Raw genomic sequence first — 23,163 nt, forward strand, 5'->3', positions numbered from 1 at the left:
TTCAGTGATCCGTTCGACACCTCGTGATCACACAGGCTGATATGTTGTTCCATGTGGGCTTTGTTGCTTCTGAGCTAGATGGCCGCTTGTTTACCTTATTTATGCTTGGTGAGTGTTGTTCTTCTGCCCATACTGAGTCAGCACGGATCTTTTGTAGGCTGGGTTACTTGTAACGTAGTCTTTGAGTTTTTCCTTGTCTTGAAGACTCTTACTTCTCCATCTATCTTGAATGATAATTTGGCTGGGTAGAATTTTCTTAGGTTTGCATTGTTTTCCTTCAATTTTTGCAATATGTGACTCCACTCTCTCCTCTTCTTCATAGTTTCTGCTGATAGGCCTGAGCATATTCTTATTTGGGAACCTTTACATGTGATTGCTTGTTTTTACCTAGGTGCTCTCATGATTTTCTCCTTTTCCTCAAAGTTGGATAGTTTAACTATTCTGTGCCTTGGTGACTTCTCTCACTATTGTTGCAGATGACTTCTTTGTTGTTTCTTGCTCCGGTAAACCAATAATTCTAATGTTCTGCTTCATAGCATCAGACATAGCTCTTAGGTTTTCTTTAGCTTTTCTGATGATCTTATTAGATTTCTGTTCGCGTTTGTTAAGGTCTGTTTTGCTGTCCTCCAAGTCACTGATGCGGTTCTCTGATTCCTCCAGTCAATTCTCGAGGTTTGTATTTCTGCTATTGGTTTTTATTATCTCCTCCCTAAGCTCCTGTATTTCTCTTTGGTGTATGGCCTTTATCTCCTCTATCATTTCATCCTCTTTCTGTATTGTTTCCCTCATGTTCTGTATGACTGACTTCAAGCAGCATTCTGAAAATTTCTTTCTCTGGCAGCTTACTGTCTGCTTCTTCTATGTATGTTGTTATGTTTGGGACATATTCTTCCATTTCCTTTTGTTTCTCCTGGTTTTTTGTTGAGGTCGTTGGGGCTGATGGCTGTTTGCGTTGCATTGTTTTAGAGGAGCCAGGTCTCGTTTTCCAGGGAGTCCAATGGCACTGGCTCTCTCTGGGAGACTTGTGGGAATGCTTCTTTGAACTGCCTACAGCTAATTTTACTATGGGATTAACCTCCCACTTTATCCTCCTGTGGCTTCCCTATCAGGGGAGTGCCCCAGAAGGCTGGTGGGTTGCCTGCTTTGGTGTTGTGGACGTTGGGCAGAGTTCCTGCAACAGCTTGGAATGTTGATGAGTGGTGGCTGAGCTGCCTTATGCCCCAAGGCACACAGGCAGGAATTCCCCTGAGAAGTTGGGCAGTGTCCCTGGAGGGAAAGCAGGGCTTTCCCTAGCCTCGGCTAGCTACGCAGGGTGGAGCTCTCCTAGCTGGGTGTGGTTGGTGCAGGTGTAAGTGCCCTAGGCTAAGGGGGGTGGTCTGGTGCTTAGCAGTGGAGTGTGAGTGAACAGGAAAGAGACAAAGAGGAGAAAATTTTTTTTAAAGTAAGACCGTTTAGACTGGGGGAATATAGGTAAGAGAGGGAAAGAAAAGCAACTATGTAGCTGAGTCCCATTCCCTGCCCATGGAGCTGCAAGGGTTTAGTCCCTGCCCTGAGGCAGCGGCAGCAAGCTGTGACTGTGCAGAGAAAATGCCCCTGTGTAGACTGTGGGGGAACAGAGAGCTGGAATGCAACAATGTAGCTGAACCCCAATCCCTGCCCGTGGAACTGCAAGGGTCCAGTCCCTGCCCTGAGGCCAGCAGGGGAAACTGTGGCTGTGTTGAGACCAAATCCCCCTACAGGCTCCAAATGGTCCAAACACCGGCAGCGACAGTAGCTGGGCCAAGGTCAAGCCCCAGCCTGCTTCCACTGAGGTTAGCCAAAAGCCCCAAGCCCCTCAAAACCCCATGTGTCTGTGCCTACATATCTTTATGATGCTCCTCCTGCGTTCCAGCTGTGTTAAAGTTCCCTCTAAGCAACTCTCCTGTGGTCTGGATTCTGTGGAGTCCCTCTGGTATGTGTTACTTCGTTGCCATCTTCCTGGAAGTCTCTCTGCTCATTTTATTGTTGATTTTTAATGTTATAGCTTTGTGGTCTGAGAATATTGATTGTAGGATCTCAATTTTTCTAAATTTGTTGAGGTATGATTTGTGGCCTAGTATGTGGTCTCTTTTTGAGAATGTTCCATGTATGTTGTGTTGGAGAAGAACATATATTTTGTTGGATGAAGCATTTCATATATGTTTTGAGGTAGTTTTTATTAATTGTATTATTGAGTTTTTTTGTGTCTTTGTCGAGTTTTTTCTTTTTCTTCATGTTCTGTCTTTCCTTGAGAGTGATGTTTTAAAGTTTCCTGTTATTATTGTTAATGTGTCTATATCCAGAAAGATATACTTCTTATGTGAGAATTATTTAATAGATGTGCTTTACTTCAGATTGTTTGGTAACTAATATTATTCATAACACTATCTCTTTTATGAAGAAGGGAATCGGTATTTTTCAATGGAAACCTGGTTGTACAATTTACCCACATGGGAGACATCTGAAAGGGTGTGTAAGCTTCATGAGGACAAAGGGTTTTGTCTTTTTATTCAAGGTTCCTCTGACACATGATGAATACTTACTATTCACTAGAAGAATGAAGCAGGAAGAACATTTTATAAAACAAGAAATGGAAGATGATATTAAAATTTTGAGAAGTCTAATGAAAACATAATCTGTAACTAGTGAAAGAATGGTCACATTCGGCCTAATATTTTCTTCTCTTCTTATAGACACAGCTGTAAAATAAGCATTTTAATGGAGTAACATTGCAGGATTAATATGCCAATTTTATGAACCTGCATTCCTCTAATCTTTTGTCTCAGAAGATTATGAGATTATTAATAATTTATTGATCACGGCATTTTGCCACATCATGGCTTGTGTCAAGGGATTCTTCCAATAAGAGGGGCCAGTGCTAACTCCACTTTTGTCCTCGACATGTAGACAGTTTTCTCAGAAGGGGAAATACTAGAAGAGAAAGGAAGAATTGCAGAAATGGGTGGTTATGTTTAGTCTGTTCAAAGTCTTGCAGATAACACAGAAAAAGCAACCACGAGATTCAGACAAGGTGGAGGAACAATACATTAAAACTGTGAAATAGTTCTAACAGTTACATGCTAGGAAAAATGAGTATCTTAAAAGTGAGAATACACGATTGAGTACCAAGGGAATGATGCAGATAATTTACACCCAAGGATCTGGTCCTAGCCCTCACGGAAATGTTGGAATCGGCCTGAATTACTGGCTGCTGTTTCTGAGATGATGGAAGCAGAGGTAGCTTCATAATTGGAGTATTTTGAGGATTTCCATGAACAAGTTAGTAGCTCATCGCTGAGCTGACTCATGAATTTCAGGTAGTGCTTTAGATATTGACTTTGTATTGCTGCAGAAACTACACGAGGTTCGTGAGGCTTTGTATGAAAGGTTCTTTAAAATGTAGTCACCTTAAAGTTTGGGACAATCATCTTCTCAAATTGTCCACATACACATCCACCACTCCACCCCATCCCCCATTTAGATTTGACATTAAAGGATAGGGATAGGATGGAGCTAGGTAGCTGCCGCCTTCTCTCTGTCTTGCCCTCCTACCTGCCCAGGAGAGGTGAGTTGCACACACTGTAGCTCTCCCAGCCCACCACTGCGCTCTTCCTCCCCCTGCCTGGGCTCCAGCCATACAAGGTCTGGCAGGACCTCGGCCATTCTGCACCCTCTCAGATGGACAGTGTGTGGAGAGCCTAGGTCACCCTCTTTCAGACCTTTCCGGATTACTTGCTGGACTGTGCTACAACCATCTCTCACTGATTAATGATGAGCCCAGAGCATCTTTTTAATTAGCCTTGCCACATTCATCTATTCTCAAGCAAAATGTATTAAGGTTGGATGTGCTTTTCCCACACAAACTAGTTTTTAATACATGTACCTAGCTGATAGACCACTGACTAATAAAGGCATCGATATGCTCATGCTACTGGACTTTTTTTTTTCTTTTCAATTTCTGGTATTTAGAGCACAGATTCCCAAATTTATTTGGCCCACCATTCTCTCTGGAAAAATACTCAGCACCCCACCACCACTGGAAATGAATAAGTTTTATACTATAGCCCCCAATCCAAGTTAAGTGGATAGGTATCTGTTTTTGTAGACCCCCCCTGGATCAGTCCATTGTCCCCCAGGGGCTGGCATTATCCACTTTGGGAAACACTGATTTAAAGCATTCTGTTGGCACGCCATTTCTTGCCTGAGTTGCTAAACTCAGTGAGGTATTAACAATGCCAGTATGTGAGTCCTGGGTCTCAGTTGGGGAGTGTTGCATAAATACATGGAGGACTAATCTAAGAAGGGAGAAAAGGGAACTCTTTCCTGGACCTCTTTCTGTATTCAAGGGCTGTGCTCGCCAATATGGCAACCTCTAGGCACACGTGATGAGTAAGTACTTGAAACGGGACTGTCACCATTGAGATGTGCCAACAGTGTGAAATATACACTGGACGTTACAGACTTCGTATTGGGCAGGGCAGGTATATAAACTCATAATGAAATAGTATTGGGGCTATATTGAGATAAATAGCATATTAATAAAGTTAATATCACATGCTTCATTTGACCATTTAAAAAAAAACAAATCCGTTTATTGTACATTTATAAAATCTGCATAGTTTTATTAAGTGTCTCCGCCCCCCATTTTACCATTTTTTAAGGTGGCTGTTTAATATGACTGTGGCTCACATTACAGTTCTTTCTTCTTTTTTGCAAACAGTTTTATTGGCACTTTATCCACATATCATGCAAGTCAATAGTTCATTCATATGAAGAAATATTGTGCAATCATTACCACAATGAATTTTAGAGCATTTTTTCTTCTTTGTACTCATTGTTATTAGTGTAATTATTATTGTATTTAATTATGGTAAAAATGTACACCACCAAGCATTTTCCACTTCAGCAACTTCTGCCTGTATAATTCAGTGCCATGACCGTACTCTTCGTGTTTCTATTGGACAGTGCTGTTCCGGAGGACAAGCACAGTGCCACATGCTTAGTAGATACTCGAGCAGTACTTGACTTTTGATTCACTGTTTGAAGTGCTCTACCCCTGTCCCTTGTGCACTGTTTAAAATAGACTAGGACAACATTTCTAGGCCAGGGAGTTTTGAATGGGCTGTTTGAAGATCAAGTTGACTTGATTTATGCATCCGTTCACACTGCAAGCCCGCATACAAATGTGAGCTAACTGCAAGGAAGAAACTTGAAAACTTTGGGCAGAATGAAAGAAGCCAGGCTTAAAAGACCACTTACTCTAAAATTCCTTTTATGAGAAATATCCAGAATCAACATATTCATACAGACAAAGTCGATTAGTGGATACCAGGGCCTTGAGGGAGGGAAAGATGGGGAGTTGGTGCCATGGATGTGGGGTTTCTTTTTGGGGTGATAAAATATTCTTGAATTTTTTACTAATAGTTTTGAATCAGACAGTGGTGATGGGTTTTAAATATACTAAAAAACCCACTTAATTACACACTTTAGGAGGGTGAATTTTATGGTAGTAAGTATTTCAGTGAAGCTAGTTATAAAAATTAAAGACCAAAATATAAAGGACATGTTCATCTAATGCATCCTTTGTCCATCAGAATTTCAAAGAATTGCTTTAAGTATCTGGATTCAGAATAACCAATATATAGCATTTTCTTGTAGACCTATACTTATCCAGGAAAACCTAATTTAATAGACTTTTTCTAAAAAGGTAATGGTATTGCATTTAAAAAATACCAATGCCTTTTGCATATATTGATGTTCGAAAACCTTGGAGAACTATAGTTTGTGAACAGTAAATTCACTCCCAGATGTGATTTCTCTCGTGATACAGGATTTGTATAAGTCCTTGAAGGTCCTCTCTGCAGAACTGGTGCCTTGGCATAATTTAAAGAAGCAGGAGGAAAGTGAGGGCATCAAAGTGGAAGATCTTTTGTTTATAGTGGATACCATGTTGGAAGAGGTTGAAAATAAAGAAAAGGTAAGACATTGGGTATACAAATGTTTCATATTTACATAATGTTTTACATAATGAAATCTTATCCAATAAAATGAGAATGTGTGGCTTAAAAAGCCCAAACAGATCCCACTACTGTCCAGTTATTCCAACTCATTATGGTCCTGTGGGGTTGTCAACCTCGATGGGAGCAAACAGCCTCATCTTTCTCCCACTGAACAGCTAGTGGGTTCAAACTGCCGACCTTTCCATTGCAGCCCAACATGCAATCCACTAATTTGCTATAGATCATTGGTTCTCAGCCTATGGGTCGCGACCCCCTTGGGGGGGTGTCGAATGACCCGTTCACAGGGGTTGCCTGATTCCTAACTAGCAAAATTACAGTTATGAAGTAACAATGAAAATAATTGTATGGTTGAGGGGGGGGTCACCACAGCATGAGGAAACTGTATTAAAGGGCCGCGGCATTAGGAAGGTTGAGAACCACTGCTCTAGATGCTGACAGTGGTCTATGAGGGTGATATTTTTTCATTGTAAAGCTTTTTGCTTTCTCGCCTCTTATGGACAGGACAACAATATGCCAAACTTTCAAACTTTACAAGCTGTTGTGTCTCACTTCCAAAAATTGTTTGATGTGCCTTCTTTGAATGGAGTCTATCCTCGCATGAATGAGATTTATATGAGGCTTGGAGAAATGAACAACGCTGTGAGACACCTCCAAGAACTCTTAGAACTAGGTGAGGACCCTTTGCCATTTTTGTCTCCTCCTTTAAGAATCAGCCCTAATAAGTTAAGACAAGGTTGTTGAAAATGTAAGAATAACAAAAATCGAAGTGTTTGATGTAATGATTTTGAAAGTTCTCATTTCAGATATATCCTTTTGTTTCTCTTTGCAGATAGTTGTACTTCAGTGTATGTGCTAGTGAACGCGGTTGGGAAATTGTGCCGCCTGGTTAATAAGGGTGTGAGTGAGCAGGTTAAACAGATATTGGGACCTGAAGACCTCCAAAGGTATTTATTTTAAAGGGTCACAAAATCTCCAGGAGGGAAGAGGGTGACACTGAAGACTTCCCAAAATAACCAGATAGGGATTTACTTCCTGTTTCAAAGCAACCCACCAGCTCACTGCCATTCAGTAGATTCCAAAGAGTACCTTTGAAAGCAGTGGAGATGGAGCATTAGAGACGAGAATGCCGGCTGTGTGGATGAGAAACAGAGTAGAACTTGTCCTGCTCCGAGGAGCGGCCAGGAACTGCTCAGCACCGCTGCTGTGTGACGCTTTCCAAAGCACAGGAGGGAGCGAGAGTCCAACTTAGTTAGCGACTTCACGTGAGCTGAGATTGTACGAAGCCAGGCTTGTTGTTAGGACACGGTGATAGACTATGAACAATCACTGACTCTTATTTGGTTGGAAGATAAATGCTAAGGACTTTTTAAAACACCTGACATCTGTGACGTAAAACTTAATTTTTTAAATGAAGCATTGTAGCTGTACTTAAAGTACCTTTTCCACCTAAAATTTTATACTTTATTAGTAGGGGAACATATGTGTCATGTATTCTGCGAGTTTTCCAAGAATATCCCATACTTGTTATGATGTTTGCATTTCCTTGGAACATAAGTCTCACTATTGGTCTCTTTATCTTTCCCATAGTTTTACTGAATACTGACTTTTTTTTCTTAATACCGTATTGGATACAAAAACCAATTTTTAAAGAATATGCTATAAATGTGGTCTCAGAAGCCTTGAGTTCAGTGGCAAGTTGTCATGTTAGAAATTTTATATAAATTTAATTTTGAAACAGATGTTTTTACTGATACTATATGCTGCCTTTTTAGAAACTGATATTAGCCCAATAAAGAACTGAAAAGGAAATAACCATTAAGTTAAAATCTAAACTAGCAGGGCAGTTTCTTTACTTTTTGGAAATGTCTTATTTGCTATCAGATGCCTTGATCCTAAATTTGTTAATTCAGTGTAAGTGGCCCTTTTTTTCTTTCACAGCATTATCAACAAATTAGAAGAACACGAGCAGTTTTTCCCAGCATTTCAGGCATTCACAAATGAGCTCCTTAAAATCTTAGGTAAGAGCTTCCTGGTGACGTTCTCATTTCTAGTCATAAGCTACACAGAGCAGACAAGCATGAGCACCTGAAGGAGACAGAGCTTCCTTTGTTTAGGATCCCAGTGTCGGAAAGGCCTTACCCTAGCCATGCCCACAGAACCCTGCCTCTGTCCTGGCCTGAAGAGAAACCATAGGTGAATTTATGATCTTTTTTTTTAAAATCATTTTATTGGTGGTTCGTACAACTCATCACAATCCATACATCCATCCACTGTGTCAAGCACATTTGTACATATGTTGCCATCATCATTCTCAAAACATTTGCTTTCTACTTGAGCCCTTGGTATCAGCTCCTCATTTTTTCCCCTCCCTCCCCTCTCCCCACTCCACCATGAACCCTTGATAATTTGTAAATTATTATTATTTTGTCATATTTTACAGTATCTGACATCTCCCTTCACCCACTTCTCCACTATCCATCCCCCAGGGAGGAGATTATATGAAGATCCTTGTAATCTGTTCCCCCTTTCTCCCTCACCTTCCTTCCATCCTCCCGAAATTTATGATCTTGAAAACTTTTCCTTTTTTTTTAATGGTTAATTTTAAGATCTTATTGACCAATTGTATTTTTAAATATACAAGTAAAATATATTTCTCAGGTGATATAAAATTAGTAAATATCTGTAAAAAAAAAAAGGGTCCAATTAAGGGCTTGCGATAATAGCAGTACATCTTAAAGGGGAAAACATAACTTGCTTAGAAGTCATAGGCAACATAGAGACCTTTACTCTTATTTTAAATGAGATTGGATGGATTGTGATAAGATTTGTATGAGCCCCCAATAAAATGATTTTTAAAAAATGAGATTGGATGAAGGAACTTCAGAAAGTTCATGGACAAATGGAATTAGAGGATAATGGAATTGTTCCATAAACTTTCAAATGTTCTCTTTTTAATTGCTACAAAATCAATTTATTGTGTTATTAAGAACTGTATTTAAAGTTTCGAGTGATTTATTCACCGATAAGTTTCTATGTAGATTATCTGACTTTTTTTTCCAGAAATTAAATGAAAAGAAGTATTGAGACTTGGTTGGAAGATAAGGGATTGAGTAATTAAAAGTTAGTAAAAAGATGAAGGGACTATCCGGTTGGAGCACATGCCCTAGTGAACCTAAATGACGGGTTGTAGGCAGTTTTTTGTAGGCTGTGGAAGCAAAAGAGCCATAGGTGAGCATGCTTTAGGCACGCTCCTCCTGTGTTTTCAAAGGTTGTGGCAAGTAAAAATGTAATTTGAAAGTGGAACTGAGACATGAAGCTGTCTGTGTTACAGCAGTATCTCGAAGTGCCTGGTTTCAGTGAAGTTCTGTCATCAGTAAGGATTTGGTGAACATTAACGCGTGTTTACAAGCAGGGCGTGTTGGTGACATCTTCGCAGAGTCCTACCGAACTTCCTCTTCTGAACTGCTTGCTTCAAAAAGCCAGCTCTCCCATGTTTAAATAATAAAGTGAAGTATGATATTTAACATTGGGAAAATGAAATCAATTTTGTAAAACACAACTATTTTTTAATTGTCTGATGTCCTATTTTAAGTCTCCAGAACTACAGAACACTCTACCGAATACAAATATGAAGGAGACTGACTCTAGTGACCATCTGATTGTTGTACATTTTCCCCCTTTATCTTATGTAAAGCGTCCAGCTGGCCGAGGAAATAGCCCAGCCAGGGCCCTCCTCTGGGAGGTTCATTCATTGGACACGCTTCTTATTTAGGGAGAAAACAGATGTGCTGTCTGCGTGATGGGGGGCCAGGGAGTAACCTGGTCTTGTTCTCCTAGCCACAACATCAGGTGTGAAGGAAAGGCTCTGGTGCAGGCTTGCTTCTTTCGTTTGTTTCCTTTGGAAGTGTTCTCCAGTAAAGAATTCTGATGAACTAAAGGAATCGTGTTTAGGCTAAAGGAAGAACCACCAACATCCACCTAGACAATGGAGGGGGGGGTGGAATCCCAGGAAGCATGTTTTTATGTAAAAGAAATGAGTTTGTGAATAATGTTCTAACACAGTGGTTCTCAGTCTGTGGGTCGCAACTCCTTTGGGGGTCGAACGACCCTTTCACAGGGGTGACCCAATTCCAAACAGTAGCAAAATGACAGTGATGAAGTAGCAACGAAAATGATTTTATGGTTGGGGTGTCACTACAACACGAGGAACTGTATGAAAGGGCTGCGGCATTAGCAAGGTTGAGAACCACTGTTCTAGCAGAATGTGCTGGGGAAACAAGGTGGTGAGTGTTCACTAGAGAGAATCTACCATTGAGATGCACCTTAAAGTAGGCCTGGGGTCCACACCGAAGGGAAGGAATCCTGCTTCATCAATAGCTAGAAACTTTAGACTTGTTGGAAAAAGATAGTCTTTGAATGAGACAGCAGATTCAGAAAGAACCTGGCACGAAGAACCGGAGCTGGTTTCTCTGCTGAGCTAGACCGAGCTAATTACATTGCAGTTACGTCCTCTGTATCAATCACACCCAAACTTTATACTCGGAGAAGCCATCCACCTATTGCAGTTAAGTTGCATCCTGAATGGTAGACCTAAAAATGGTCCTATGAATAAATAATTCTTCCAAGACAATGAAAAAGCTATGACCGTGTTGGCTGAGAGAGGGGGAAATCCCCGCGTCTTAGCTGGAACCAGGAAGGAGGCACCTCTGTTGCAGCTGAGCCGTGGAATGAAGCAGATTTAGAGGTGCGGAGTTAACATGGGGAATGTGGCCAGTGGCTGTGTTAACCCAAGCGGGAGGCTGCGAGCTTGCTGTCGGGTGCTTCGGAATCAAATGTACCACCACCCCTGCCTGGGGATATCTGCATGTGCACACAGCACCTTGCATCTGACACTTGGCCCCCAAGTCCTCGTCTCAGCTGAGCTCCCCTCTAGGTTGTATTTCTGGCTCTTTGCCTAATTCTTCTTCCTTGTTGTTGTTTTTCTATTTCAGAAATTGATGATGTGGATGCCATTGTACCTGCAGTAAAGAAATTAAAAGTACTTTCATACTGAAAACAAATCAAATTATTCTACTGTGTAAATTGCATCTTTAGACAGTTTAAGTATTTTGTATGGTTAATCTTATCGAGAGACAAGTGCTAGCAGATGTATTTACTCTCAGAATTCACCCTTTCTTACCACTGGGTTCTTTTCTCTATCCAGACAATTTCTTTAAAATTTCACTTTTTAATGTATAAGATTCTTATACAGAAAATAGTGGCTTAATTTATTGGACTTTAGATTCTCCCTAATCGCTTCTTCAGCAATTCTTGAGTGGCTGAAGCTGAAGGTTCTTTTCACGTTGGGTGTGTGAGTAGAAGAGAAAGCAAGTCACAGGGACACGGACGCCACCGGCTCTCCCAGTCCAGCGACAGGAGGCTGATGCTTTCCTTGAGGGGCCACATGGAGGACTCTACTAAATAGCTTCCCTGGCAGTCGCCCTTTCAAAGTAGGAGAGACAGAACAAGACAGAGAAAGAGATCATCATCATTATATTGGGGTTGGAAACGAATCATGGAGTAATATAAATAAATAGATAAAAATACCAAATAAAGAGTGTCTTTTTGCAGTCTTGATTGCAATGTATTTTTTTTACTAAGAGCATGAGATCTTAAATAAAATTCTTGTGAAGACTTTCCAAACAGAAGCGTCCTCAATGACTTACTTGTACTACAAATAATGAGTCAGATGCCCTTCCTAGGCGTGGCCCTCCTTGAGTTCCTATGTGCCGCACTTTGCGTTTGCATCTATCTCTTGGTGCCTTTTCTCTATGCTTTTCTGAAGAGTCTGGTGGCTCTGCCTCACGTCTCTAGCATTGGGCGGGAGACTTGTAGGTCACCGCATCCGGGGGGTGGTTGTAATGTAGACTAGTGTGAAGCGTCCAAGAAGCAGCAAGGCAGGATGGAGAGTCAACAAACATCCACATCCTTGGTGCTGTGATGGTAAGCTTAGGAAATACGTCAGAGAATACCATAGATGCCTTCTAGATTTAAAAGCTATTTGTTTTATTAGCCTGCAGTTTTATCTATAGCCACTAGCCCACAATTTATGGAAGAATCTGTTTTCTTTGGGGTGTAGGAAGAATACTTGGATTGGGGGAGCTGTAGATTCTCTGGATTGGTTAGAGTAAGAAAGCGCAGTGTCCCCATGGGAGGGACGCCTTTGCAAGTGGCATCCAAGTGAGTAGGCCACCACCAAAGGAAACCACTCGTTTGTTTCGCATAAAATTTTAATTTGTATCTTTCAAGTTTTTTTCACATAGTTATGAGTTTGTTTTGAGGAGTTTTGTTATGAGTCTTGTGTCTTTTGTCACAGAACAATAATGGCATTTGCTAATCAATATATGGAAATTTTTTGATTGGTAATAAAAAGTGATATTTGTATAATTAAAGAATTCATCCATGCTTGTTTTCTAGGGTAAATTTTAAGAATTATAGAGCACTTGCAGAGTACTTTTTTTGTAATACATGACTGTATATATAAAGAAATATATGCATTAAAGGAACTCCCTATCAAGCAATTTGGGAATCTAATAACATTTGAAAGGAAGACGTATAATTAATTTTTTTTCTAGGCCTAATATTTGACAACTAGTTTAAGAGCCTACAGTTCAACAGTTTAAAACCAGCCACAAACCAAACCCACTGCTACTGAGTTGCTTTTGGGTCGAGCCCTGCCCCCTTTGGGTTCCCGAGACGGTCCCTGCGTCCCTGGAGCAGACAGCCCTGCTTGATGGGTTGAACCGCTGACTCTGAGTGACTCAGCAGGCTCCTTTAATTTACAGACAAAGTTTCAAACTTCCCTCAGCGGTCTAGCGGACTGCACAGTGCGTAAGGACCGTTGATAGGACAGGCCAGTAGTAAGAAAGAAAGGCTCTAGGCCACTTTTATCTTCTAATGATTTAAAACTATCAGTAAGTAAAACTGTAGTTTAGCTTTTGTTTGTTTGTTTTATTGAGGCATGTTTGACAATGTACTACATAGACTTAAGGCATGTAGCTGGATCAGTGCTGGTAGATGCATCCACCCATGAAAGTATCATCTCAGTGATACCCACACATGATGTACGATGGAGTTTTATACATGTTCTCCGCACACTTTTGAAGCAAGCATCTCTCTCTGTGACGTATGTGATGGCTCCAGGTGAGCGCAGGCTCCTTGCTCACAGATTCTCTCCACCCAGACAGCTTCCCCGCATGCCAAAGACCTCCCGCCTCATTCCAACTCGATAGTCAGGACAGACACAGGATGCTCTCCCACCCCAGTCACCAGTCTCCTCCCCCGAGGGTTTATCTACTCACCCCACCCTCCTGTCCCGGCTTCTCTGCGTTCTCCACTCTGGAGAAGCCCGAAGTCTGCGCTCCCTAATAAAGGCTGTTTCTGATTCCCCAGGCTCCAGCCGCTCTCTCTCTATCAGTACATATCAATGTTCGTGTGTTGTTTACATCCACTGTATTTCCATTCTGTGTTTGTCAGCTTCTCGAGAGGTACTCACATCTCTCATCATGATCATGGATTTATAATTTATCAAATTGTATGCATTCTGAACCTTTTAAGTTCATCAGTATATTTTCCTAATGAATATACCTTTTTATCTTCTAATGTTTATCTACTTGAATATAATTTTGTTCAATTAATTAATACTTGATATATTTCTTTTCCTTTTTCATGTATTTCACTACCCTTTTTATTGCAGAGCATAAAAATGATAAACATGGTATTGTCATACATGTCACATATGATAAATGATAAAGTAAAACCCCACTTAATAGCCAAGAGAGACATTTTCAGTGCCCCTCCCCCCACATATGACCCTTCTCTCCGAGGTAACCATTATTCTTTCATGTTGGTCACTTGCATGTTTTTGTTTTTCTAGTACTTATGCCATCTTGTATGTACATAGTATAGTTTTGCCTGTCTTTGAACTTTATAAAAATAGAGTTTTTCTTTATCACTCTTTCTTCCCCACTACTGATTTAGAGGTCGCATGTGCCCCACGTGGGGGAGGGACACCTCACCCTCCAACCTGCCAATGACCAGGAAGGCAGGGTAAAAAGCCGCCTTCCTGCCACCAGGGGATTTGGAGCCTCTGGCTAAGGAGGCGTGGTTGATGGTATTGGTCGACCCATTGGCTGTGTTGAGCCCACCTGGGTGTTGTCGTGCACCCTGGCCTAGTTTGGAGCACTTAGGTGTACCTCAGGCTTGAATTTGAACATTCTCAGTTAGGGTCTTCATTGGTGTCAAATGGTTGCCTGAGTTCTTCCCAACCGCCTTTATGAGGGCCATTGCAGGGATGGAAGGGACACCCCCCTTGTCCCTAAATCTAGCTACCTAACATTTCCCCACTAAAGGAGTATGGACCCAGATCTTTGGGGGTACTGGGCAACAGCATTTCTGGCTGCTTCCTGCTGACAAAAGGGACATGACGTGGGGCTTTGGGGTGCACACCCTTCCTGCTCTGTGGGGAGGAGTTGTCCACTTAGGGGCCCACAGTAGATGCAGTTGGGGTAATCCAGAAGCTGGTGATCCTGGGGTTGGCAGTCTTGGCTTAGGGTTGTTGGTAACCTGACAACTTCTGGAAGAAGCAAGATGGGACACTAGGTAGGCTGGGGCAGAGCTGTGAGACGGCAGTTTGGAAAAAGAAATCTTGGACTGATGGGCATGAGTGCCAGTTCCCTTTAAACACAAGAATTGGGTCAACGCGTTTACTAGCTTCAAGACTGTGTTTCGGGTAGGGTTTTATGTGGAGCACTTACCTGTCCAGGGGATGGCCATGAAACACCATCTAAGACCGTGTTTGCTCCGCTTCTGAGGGGTCTGCTTGCTACAGCTTCCAGGATTCACTTGGCCCTGGAACTTTCACGGCAGTGGGGATACAGGGTTTACTGGGAAGGGACCCTTCCAGACTGGGTGGAGCTGGGAATTGGAGGACCCGTCCTTCCAGGTGTTTATAAGAACTAGGTCTCCTGGTAGGCAGAGGGTGGTAGTTTTTGCTCCCCTTGGGCCTGGGTGAGCCCATACCAATGGAATGCCTCCTGGTATTGGGCTACTCTTGTGCTTATTGCTGTATGAAAGCTACCTCAGAGTCTATGGCTGCCTCTGTTACAAGGAAAGGCCGCCCGTATAACACTTCAGAGAGGCTTAAACACGCAGGTTGCCGTGGGGCAATTCTGAGATGCGGCAGCCATTGCCAGTCATCTTTCCAGTACATCGCGTTTCTTGTCCGTTTCCTGAGGGTTAGCTCAAGGTGCTGGTTAATTCTCTACCTGCCCGGAGGACTGCAGCCTTCTGCCATAGTGAAGGTGATATGTTATTCCTAAGTGTTGAGAGACCGCCTGAGTGATTTGGGAGATGAAAGCAGGCCCATTATTACTCTGCAGCAATTTGGGAAGCCCAGATCGAGGAATTCCTGAAGTTACCTTTTAGACAATGAGCCTTCTCAGTGCGGGTGGGATATGCTTCAATCCACCCGGTAGAGGTATCAGTGAACACTAGAAGATACTTAAACTGTTGGATGGCTGGAACCTGGGTAAAATCTATCTGCCAGTCTTCCCCAGGGTAAGATCCCTTGTGCTGGGCAGGCTGGGCAAGGTGACTTGTAAGCGCCCCTTGGGGACTGCTGGTCTGGCAGGTGGGACAGTGAGAGGTTACTGACCTGAGAGTCGAGGTTAAGTTGGCCCCACAGAACTGGTGAGTGAGCAGGCTCAAGGAGGGTTTAAAGCTAAGATGGGTGGCATCGTGGAAAGATCTTACAACTTTCCACTGTAACCTTTGTGGCAATAGGAGTTCATTGTTTTTCTCCCACCATCCATCAGGTCGAAGGCAGAATTCCTTTTAGACAATCAGTTAGTTGTGCTTTTAAAAAATATAATTTATTTTGTTAAAAATACAATACAGCAAAACATGCACCAGCTGAATCGTTTCTACATGTACAACGGAGTGACGCCAGTTACAGCTGAAGGATGGTTTCACTTGTCTGCGTTGTCACCGTCTTGAGCAATACGTGTCTCGGGGTTGCTACTATTCCGGATGGGATATGTGCTACAGTCTTTCATATTTCTCTGGTGCCTTACCCTTTTCAGAGCACTTGTGTATTTGACAAGCAGCACATTGCTCTTGAGTAGTACACAGTACAGGCATTTGACAGGTGAAAACTTGTCATTCAAATCAAAGCCCAGCAGAAACACTTTTTATTACACATCTACCATACAAGGGGGTATCCTCCCCCCCAAATTTTTTTCCAAGCCATATATTTATATTTTTTTACTAAACAACCTTATCACCTTTAAAGTACTCTCCATTACATTTAATACATTTGTCAAGTCTGTGATTCAATTATTGGAAACATTTTTTTGAACTCATCTTGTTTGGCTGACAGCAGCTCCCGTTTTTCTTCATCTCTCCTGCATCATCAAATCACTGTCCTTTCATGTCCCTCTTGGCTTGCAAAAACAAAAAGAAGTCGCACGGAGCAAGTTCAGGTGAGTAAGGTCATGGGACAAGAGAGGCATGCTGGGTTTTTGGCCCAAACTGGTGCGCTGAGATGACTGTGAGAGCAGGTGCATTGTGGTGATGGCAAAGCCAGTCCCCCGCCTGCCACAAGCTTTTGTCTCACACTGTCACACTACCTTCTCAGAATCTCTGAATCGAAAGCTTGATTAGCAGCCTGACCTGGTGGAACAAACTCCAAATTCGCTCCAAATGTGAGAGCATCCGAGGGGGCGGCGGGGACCCCCTTGTATGCTTAGCACAGCCTTGGATGGGAGGGGTGTAAACAAGTAGCAGTAGCAGTTTCACTGAAGAGTCAACACAAACATTGAATAACACAGTCAAATCATTGCTTTGCATGTGACCAGCCGACCAATAAACATTATTTTAAAATTAAATATTATAAGGCAGGGAATTGTTAAAATGGAAAATGTACAATATTGGCAAGCAAATACTGTGGAGGTGGTGGAGAGAGGTCGTTTCAGTGTGGACCGCCTTCCTGCAGCAGGTGGATTTGACCTGTAGTGGTTACATGTTGGGCTGGGATCTGCATGGTCAGCAGTTTGAAACCACCAGCAGCTCCTCAAGAGAGAAACACTGGCCTTTCTACTCCTGTAAACAGTTGCAGTCTTGAAACCCAAAGGGGGCACCCTGAGTCAGCACTGACTCCATGGAGGGAGTCGGATTTGAGTAGGCAGGGGAGTGTGCGCGAACCCTCCTGTGGTGAAGTGTTTGCACATGAATAATGTAGCAGTAAGTTAGAAACAAGGTCTAACAGGCAAATTAACAAGTAGACTTTGAGTTTATGAAAAATAGGAACTCGGAGCTAATTAACAAGTGAGAGCATCATGACAATCCCTGCACTTCAGGGAAGCGGTGGTGGCGGTGAGCCTGTAGCAGGGGCCCTGTTGAGTGGGCAAGGGAAGATAAGACCCCAGGGCAGCTCCGGGAAAGTCAAAGGGGACAGGCACAGAATTTGGGCCTATAACACTTGAAATACCAAAAAAACCCACTAGTTTAAATATATACAGAATTTGCTTTTAACATGTGACTCGGGTGGAGCAGCCATCTCATAGAAAAGCCGAGGAGACGCCCAAGCGGCCTGCTCTCTGGCAGCGATGATGCCGCAGCAGTCCTCAGCGTGCCGCGGAGGGCGTGCAGTCGTGGACCTGCGGGTGGAACGGTGCTTGCGGAGTCCCATGGAAATAGTGGCACATGCCCGGTTTGGCCCCTGGCGTCCCACACGAGGTATCAAGAGGGTCTCCATAGTACTGTTGCCATAGGAAAGTGCATTTAGCTCCAGATCGGCTATAGCCACACACAGCCAGGCATGGAAGCACCCGAGGTGGCAGCCAGTGGCCTTTGGAAGTCTGAGTTCTTGCCAGTTTGGGGGTGGTCACATTTTGCTTCCATAAAAGAAACTTCACCCTTTATTCAGTCCCTGCCCAGGAATCCTGGTAGCTCCTCCAAGAACAGAAGCCCCCAAACTCGATGCCAGGGGCAGGCCTCGCACTGCGTACAGACCGGACTTCCGTCAGAGGCCCGCACTCACCTATCAGTGGACAGGTCTCGCTCCGTTGTGGTGATGACTTGCTAGGCCCCCATGCCCTTTCTTTCCGGATGTGAACAGTGAAACCGACCAAGGATAGTTCCTGCCTCCACATGCCTCCCTCTCCCTCTCCCTGCTACTCTCATGTAGGAGTTCACAGAAGAACGTATGTATGTGTTTCCAGAGGACGGTTCAGATGTAAGGTACACAATGCACACATACTCATTCTATATAAAGGAACAGAGGTGCTGGTGGTGCTCAGCCTCAGCTTCCGGACCTGCCGTCTGGAGTCAGTGCATACCTGTAAGGCAGGTAGGTTTGGACTCGAGTTAGAATCCTGCGGAGGGAGCAGGACTGGACAAGTTGCCTGGTTCTGCCTGCCTGGACATAGCAGGCCCGCCTCGCGGTTGGCCTGCCAGGGTTAAGGCTCGAGCTCGTTTTCTAGCTCATAGCAACCCTCTGCAGCCCCGTGGGGCTTTCACAGGGTCCTTTGTGGAAGTGGAGCCCTGGTGGGGCCGTGGGCTGGTAACCAAAAGGTTAGCCTTTGACGTCCATGGGAGAAAGGAGACAGCCTGCCTCCATGGGGATTTACAGTTCCTCTATGTGCTGCCAGGGGATGTGAGTCTGGATCAACGGACAGCAGTGAGCTCTGCAGGGGTTAACAACCTGAATAGTTGAAAATCAATCTCCTTCCTTAGGAGCCACGGGGACTGAGTGCGGACTGAAAAGGCAGGACTTTGGGGAGGGATGTGGGCAGCTCTGGGACAGTGTCTCCATCAGCAGAGTGCGGGCGGTGAAGACAGGGCACACTTACCACTGAGAAAAGCCCCGGATCAAATCTTCTTTAGATAAGTCAATCAGCACCTAGACAACCACAAACGATCAGTCCCGCCTGCACACTGCACTGCCTGCAAACGCCTGCCACAGGGTGAATGGACCACCGGCTGCCTGGCCGTGAGGGGTCCTGAGCAGGGGCTCCTTTTCCTATAACCCCTCCCCCCCTCCACACAGAGCCCCGCGGAGGATGGTGCCCACACTGGCCTCAGTGTTCTGGGGAAAGGTAAATGGCTGTTGGGAGTGACGTCAGGAATTTCAGGAAGTTACACATTGTCCCTTTTCAGGATTTACGAGCTTATGAATGCTATAGGAGGAGCAACCTGCCCCAACTCATTAACTGATGAGTCATTTGAATAGGACACCATGGTTTCCTTTTCTGTAAAAATGACGAGCACGCCACCGACTTCATCAAATTGGACTTAAAAGGGACAAGTGTAATTAAGTTTATTAAACTACAGTGATTACTGACTATTATTCAAATGCCATTCTTCTGCCACCGCTTGGCATCTCCCGGGGATTAGATGTCCTCTAGTTCTACTTCCAGGAAAATCCCATCACCACAAAAATCTCATAGCAATTACGAGATGCAAGCTTCACATATTCCCATATTTACCAGCCTGCGATTTAAACACTGTGGTAGATGGTCAAATGTCTGGGGAGTGGATGAATTTGGATGGACCCCAGAGTTTCTTAAAATTATCTTATTAAGATGCGTTCATAGTCTCATTAGTTTCAAGATTGAAAAACAAACACCCTCCTGCTGAGACTGCGCCCTCTTTGAAGGCAGGGTGTGGTAGTCACCTAATCTGGTGTCAATTTAAGGATTAGGAGTGTGGGGGTGGAGTCTAGGCTGTCAATCTGGAGACAGCCAATGAGACTACTGTGTGGGCATGGCCTTCTCCTGGGAAATCTGGGACTTCCTCCTTGGAGGCAGAAGACACCTCTCTCTCTTTCTCTGCTACTCCTTGGGAGACACTGCAGAAGAAAAGCCACAGGGATGCAACCAGACCCCTGAAGCCGGAGAAGCCACAGGGAGACCCCTGCCAGCACTGAGATGCTTACAACGCCACTGGGCCCAAGGACTTTCTACCCACTGGCTTGTGATCATCCTGCATTTGGCTTCATTGCATGTGTTTTGTGAGTCTGAATAGGACTTTATAGATTGATATCGGACACATGGGCTAATATTGGACTTATGGACTTGATCTGGGATGCTTTCCATGTTCAATTGCTTGTGTATATAAACCTCTTTCTTATACACATATGTGGGTTTATGAATTTGTTTCTCTAGTCTACATTGACTAACACACAGGGCTTCCCCACTACTGGGCATGCCATGTGGCCCGTGTGCCTGGCCGGCCCACAGGTGAGCTCAGTTAGGACCAAGAGCCCCTCCTGTACTTACTTTGCCCAGCTCCTTTCTTCGGTGTGAGCCAAGGGGTCTACTATTTTTCACTGCGACATCTAGTGACCTTTTCTGTACTTCTTCCATGGGAACAAAGAATTCAAATCTTTAAGAAACAAAATGTCAGGAAATGAACACCTTTCAAGCATTTCTGTTGAAAATCTAAAGTGCTTTGTCTATTTCTCTACTTTTTAAACAGAAGATATGGGCAGCTGAAAGGTAATCACAGCAGGTACACTGTGTGTCTTCGTCACTGATGACCGCTGGCCTGCATGCTCAATCCTGGAAAACGCTGAGAGACCGATCCTCTAGGGAGAACCTTGAACTACTGAATTAGAAAGAACACCAACCCACTGCTAGGGAGTCCATTCTGGCTCATAGAGTGTGGCCGTCGGACAGAGTGGAACTGTCCCATCGGGTTCCAAGACGGCCATCTTTATGGGAGCAGACGGCCTCGTCTTTCTCCACAGCCTTTCCAAAATCAAAAGACACAGTGAAACAACTAGTCCAGAGGGTTAACGGACTGGACAAACATGTGTCCCCAACTCTGAGCCCAGCAGCACTAGAGGTGGTCAGCGATCACTGATGCTGCTCTGGAAAGGAGCACAGCAGAAGGGCGCGGAGAGTGGGAGAAGCATGTGGAACAGAACTCAGCCATAAAAGAGACCCGCCAGGCTCACTGGTCAGCTAGAGACTGGTGGGGGCCCCTCCCCCCCAAGACGAGGGCCCTGGCCATGCTCCCGGTCTGGAACCGAACTCACTCCCATTTGAAGCTGTTCAACTGGCTAAGAGAAAAGAGGCAGCGTGTGTCCCAGTTCCGAGTTCGGAAGGCAGGGAGGGAGTGGAGGAGACAGAGGACATGGAGGGGACCGCTGTGGATGTGTAGGGCTGGCGGTCTGTTCTGTCAACCAGCCCGAGTCCACAGGAAAAGGCTTGGAAAAAGAATGTATACAAATCCTCACAAATGACCCCCCCTCACACACTCAAGGGAGTGGGATCCTTCAGGAAGCCTACTGCCACATCTTTGTCCTGTGGAACGGCTGGTGGGGCTGAGGCAGTGACCTTTCGAGTGGCAGATGTGTGTGCCTACTGTGCACGAGCGCGCCTTCACCGAGCACGTCTGGCTTGGCTGTGGTCAACCCGGGCTGCCATCCTTTCCGCGCCCTTCTCTTCTGCTGCCCACCTCGACCCCTAACTCTGATTGTCCCCACCTGGCTGTGGGCTAGATGCACGGAGCCCAGCCTGTGTCGTGGACACGCTCGGCGAAGTCCTCACACAGAGCCCTCAGGCCCCCTTACGACTGGGCTCTGTCTTAGGGTTGGGGCTGCCCAGTGCCTCCCTCCCAGATCACATCCTCTTCTAATTCTGAAAGAGCATTACTAACAGATTAGGTTTGTCCCACAAGTCAAAGGTCAAATCCCCTGCCTCCTATGTTCCCACAGAGTCCATATCTGTGTCAGAGTTGGCTCTAAAGAAGAAATCTCTTGTGGCTCGAGTACAGGATGGTGTCTGACAGCCAATGGTCCATCAGTGCTGAGTAAATAAATTTCTCTTGACACGGATGAAGTCAAAGTCTAGCTCTGGAAGAAACACATTTGTTTTCAGACATGACCCAAACACCCCTTTTCAACAGGAACAGTCATTGACCAGGGAACCCAAGTGGTCAAGCGTCATATCTTCCTAGGGGAGCTAGAAATGCCTTCTCTTAGGACCCTGGCGTCGGGAAGAAGCCCTGATGAGACCCTGACTTCTGCACTTCGAGGACTACCGTGGATCAAGTCGGAATGAAATAAAAAATTAGGGACATTTGAGATAAGACTCCCCGCCCCAGCACACGCAGGAGATGTGATTGAGTCCGCTGACCTTGTCTGGGAGGACACGTGAGTGGAGGAGCCTGGTGGAGAAGGGAGGGCGGCTGGGGCCCACCATCCGTGCTTTGTTGCAGGAGGGGAGACAGACCAAAGAGCTTGAAGTTTGGGGAGAAATTTTAGGTCCTTGGGTTCAGAGCAGGTTTATTTTTAACTGCTGATCTCAAGGAACCATTTGACCTGACATGGCCTCTGACTATCAAAGCGAGCTGAGTTCAAGAGAGAGTAGGAACCAGCCCTGATGAGGGGCAGGAAAGGTGGGTAACCACTCTGGTACACTGCCCTGGCCACGCTCCCCCCACCCCCCGCCCCCACCAAAAAAGCCACCTGGCCGGAGAAAGCACCGGTTCCTCTTGGGGCCTTGCCCCTGGCCGCACCCCGCAGCCTGGCAGGCGCCGGCTCCGGGATCCGAATGAGCGAGGTCCAGTGGGTCCACTTACGTCTCATCAAACAGGGGCTCCAGGGTCTTCCGCTTCACTGAGGTCCTCTTGCGACTGGCCCACCTCCTCTCCGGCAGCAGGTACACCCGGACGTAGGGGTCAGCTCCACTGGTGGTACACGGCGTCAGGTTTCTGATTGGGTTTCAAAGACAGCCGAAAGAAAACAGACTTCTGGTTTGGGGAGAGACGTGAAAGTGCTCCCTGGGGAGAAAGCTCTCCTAGCCGTCAGGCTCTCCATGGGCTCCTAACCAGGCCGGATTCCCTGCCACCTGCAGCCTGGACGCCCTAAACGTGAACAAAAGGCTGCGGGATTGGAGACTGCACTTGCGCATCAGCGGCATGGTTTTGAAAACCTGCTCTGTGTGAAGTTCGGGGCAGAGCAAGTCATCCGATCCAGGGCCGCACTGGGGGAAATGCGCTGACCACCTGCAGGCAGTTTTGCAATGGGGGCCTGACCAGCAACACCGATCGAGTCCCAGTGCTGCCTGGTGAGCAGGCC

At 44.9% G+C, this 23,163-nt stretch overlaps 2 protein-coding genes across 3 annotated transcripts in view; one reads left to right on the forward strand and one right to left on the reverse strand.

Annotated features, from left to right (window-relative positions):
* The window catches only part of CEP70 (centrosomal protein 70), a 68,767-nt gene extending 57,120 nt beyond the window's left edge, over positions 1 to 11,647 (forward strand). Inside the window, exons 13-17 of one of the 2 annotated variants that reach the window (XM_004712119.2) lie at positions 5,849 to 5,995; positions 6,540 to 6,708; positions 6,868 to 6,982; positions 7,977 to 8,056; positions 11,030 to 11,647. In XM_004712119.2, coding sequence (XP_004712176.1) covers positions 5,849 to 5,995; positions 6,540 to 6,708; positions 6,868 to 6,982; positions 7,977 to 8,056; positions 11,030 to 11,091 — 573 coding nt within the window. In that variant the 3' untranslated portion in view covers positions 11,092 to 11,647. Of the gene's footprint in view, positions 1 to 5,848; positions 5,996 to 6,539; positions 6,709 to 6,867; positions 6,983 to 7,976; positions 8,057 to 9,369; positions 10,108 to 11,029 lie in introns of those variants that run through there. The other variant, XM_045287467.1, reaches the window with a different exon arrangement.
* Positions 11,648 to 18,310: 6,663 nt separating this feature from the next.
* The window catches only part of ESYT3 (extended synaptotagmin 3), a 43,388-nt gene continuing 38,535 nt past the window's right edge, over positions 18,311 to 23,163 (reverse strand). Inside the window, exons 18-21 of the mRNA XM_030884800.2 lie at positions 22,665 to 22,796; positions 20,357 to 20,462; positions 18,929 to 18,978; positions 18,311 to 18,415 (exon numbers count right to left, since the gene is read on the reverse strand). Of these exons, the coding sequence (XP_030740660.1) occupies positions 18,379 to 18,415; positions 18,929 to 18,978; positions 20,357 to 20,462; positions 22,665 to 22,796 (325 nt within the window). The 3' untranslated portion in view covers positions 18,311 to 18,378. The remainder of the gene's footprint in view (positions 18,416 to 18,928; positions 18,979 to 20,356; positions 20,463 to 22,664; positions 22,797 to 23,163) is intronic.

Source organism: Echinops telfairi, unplaced genomic scaffold, assembly GCF_000313985.2.
Source record: "Echinops telfairi isolate 266 unplaced genomic scaffold, ASM31398v2 ScPeMD7_16;HRSCAF=60, whole genome shotgun sequence".
Classification (NCBI taxonomy): Eukaryota; Metazoa; Chordata; class Mammalia; order Afrosoricida; family Tenrecidae; genus Echinops; species Echinops telfairi.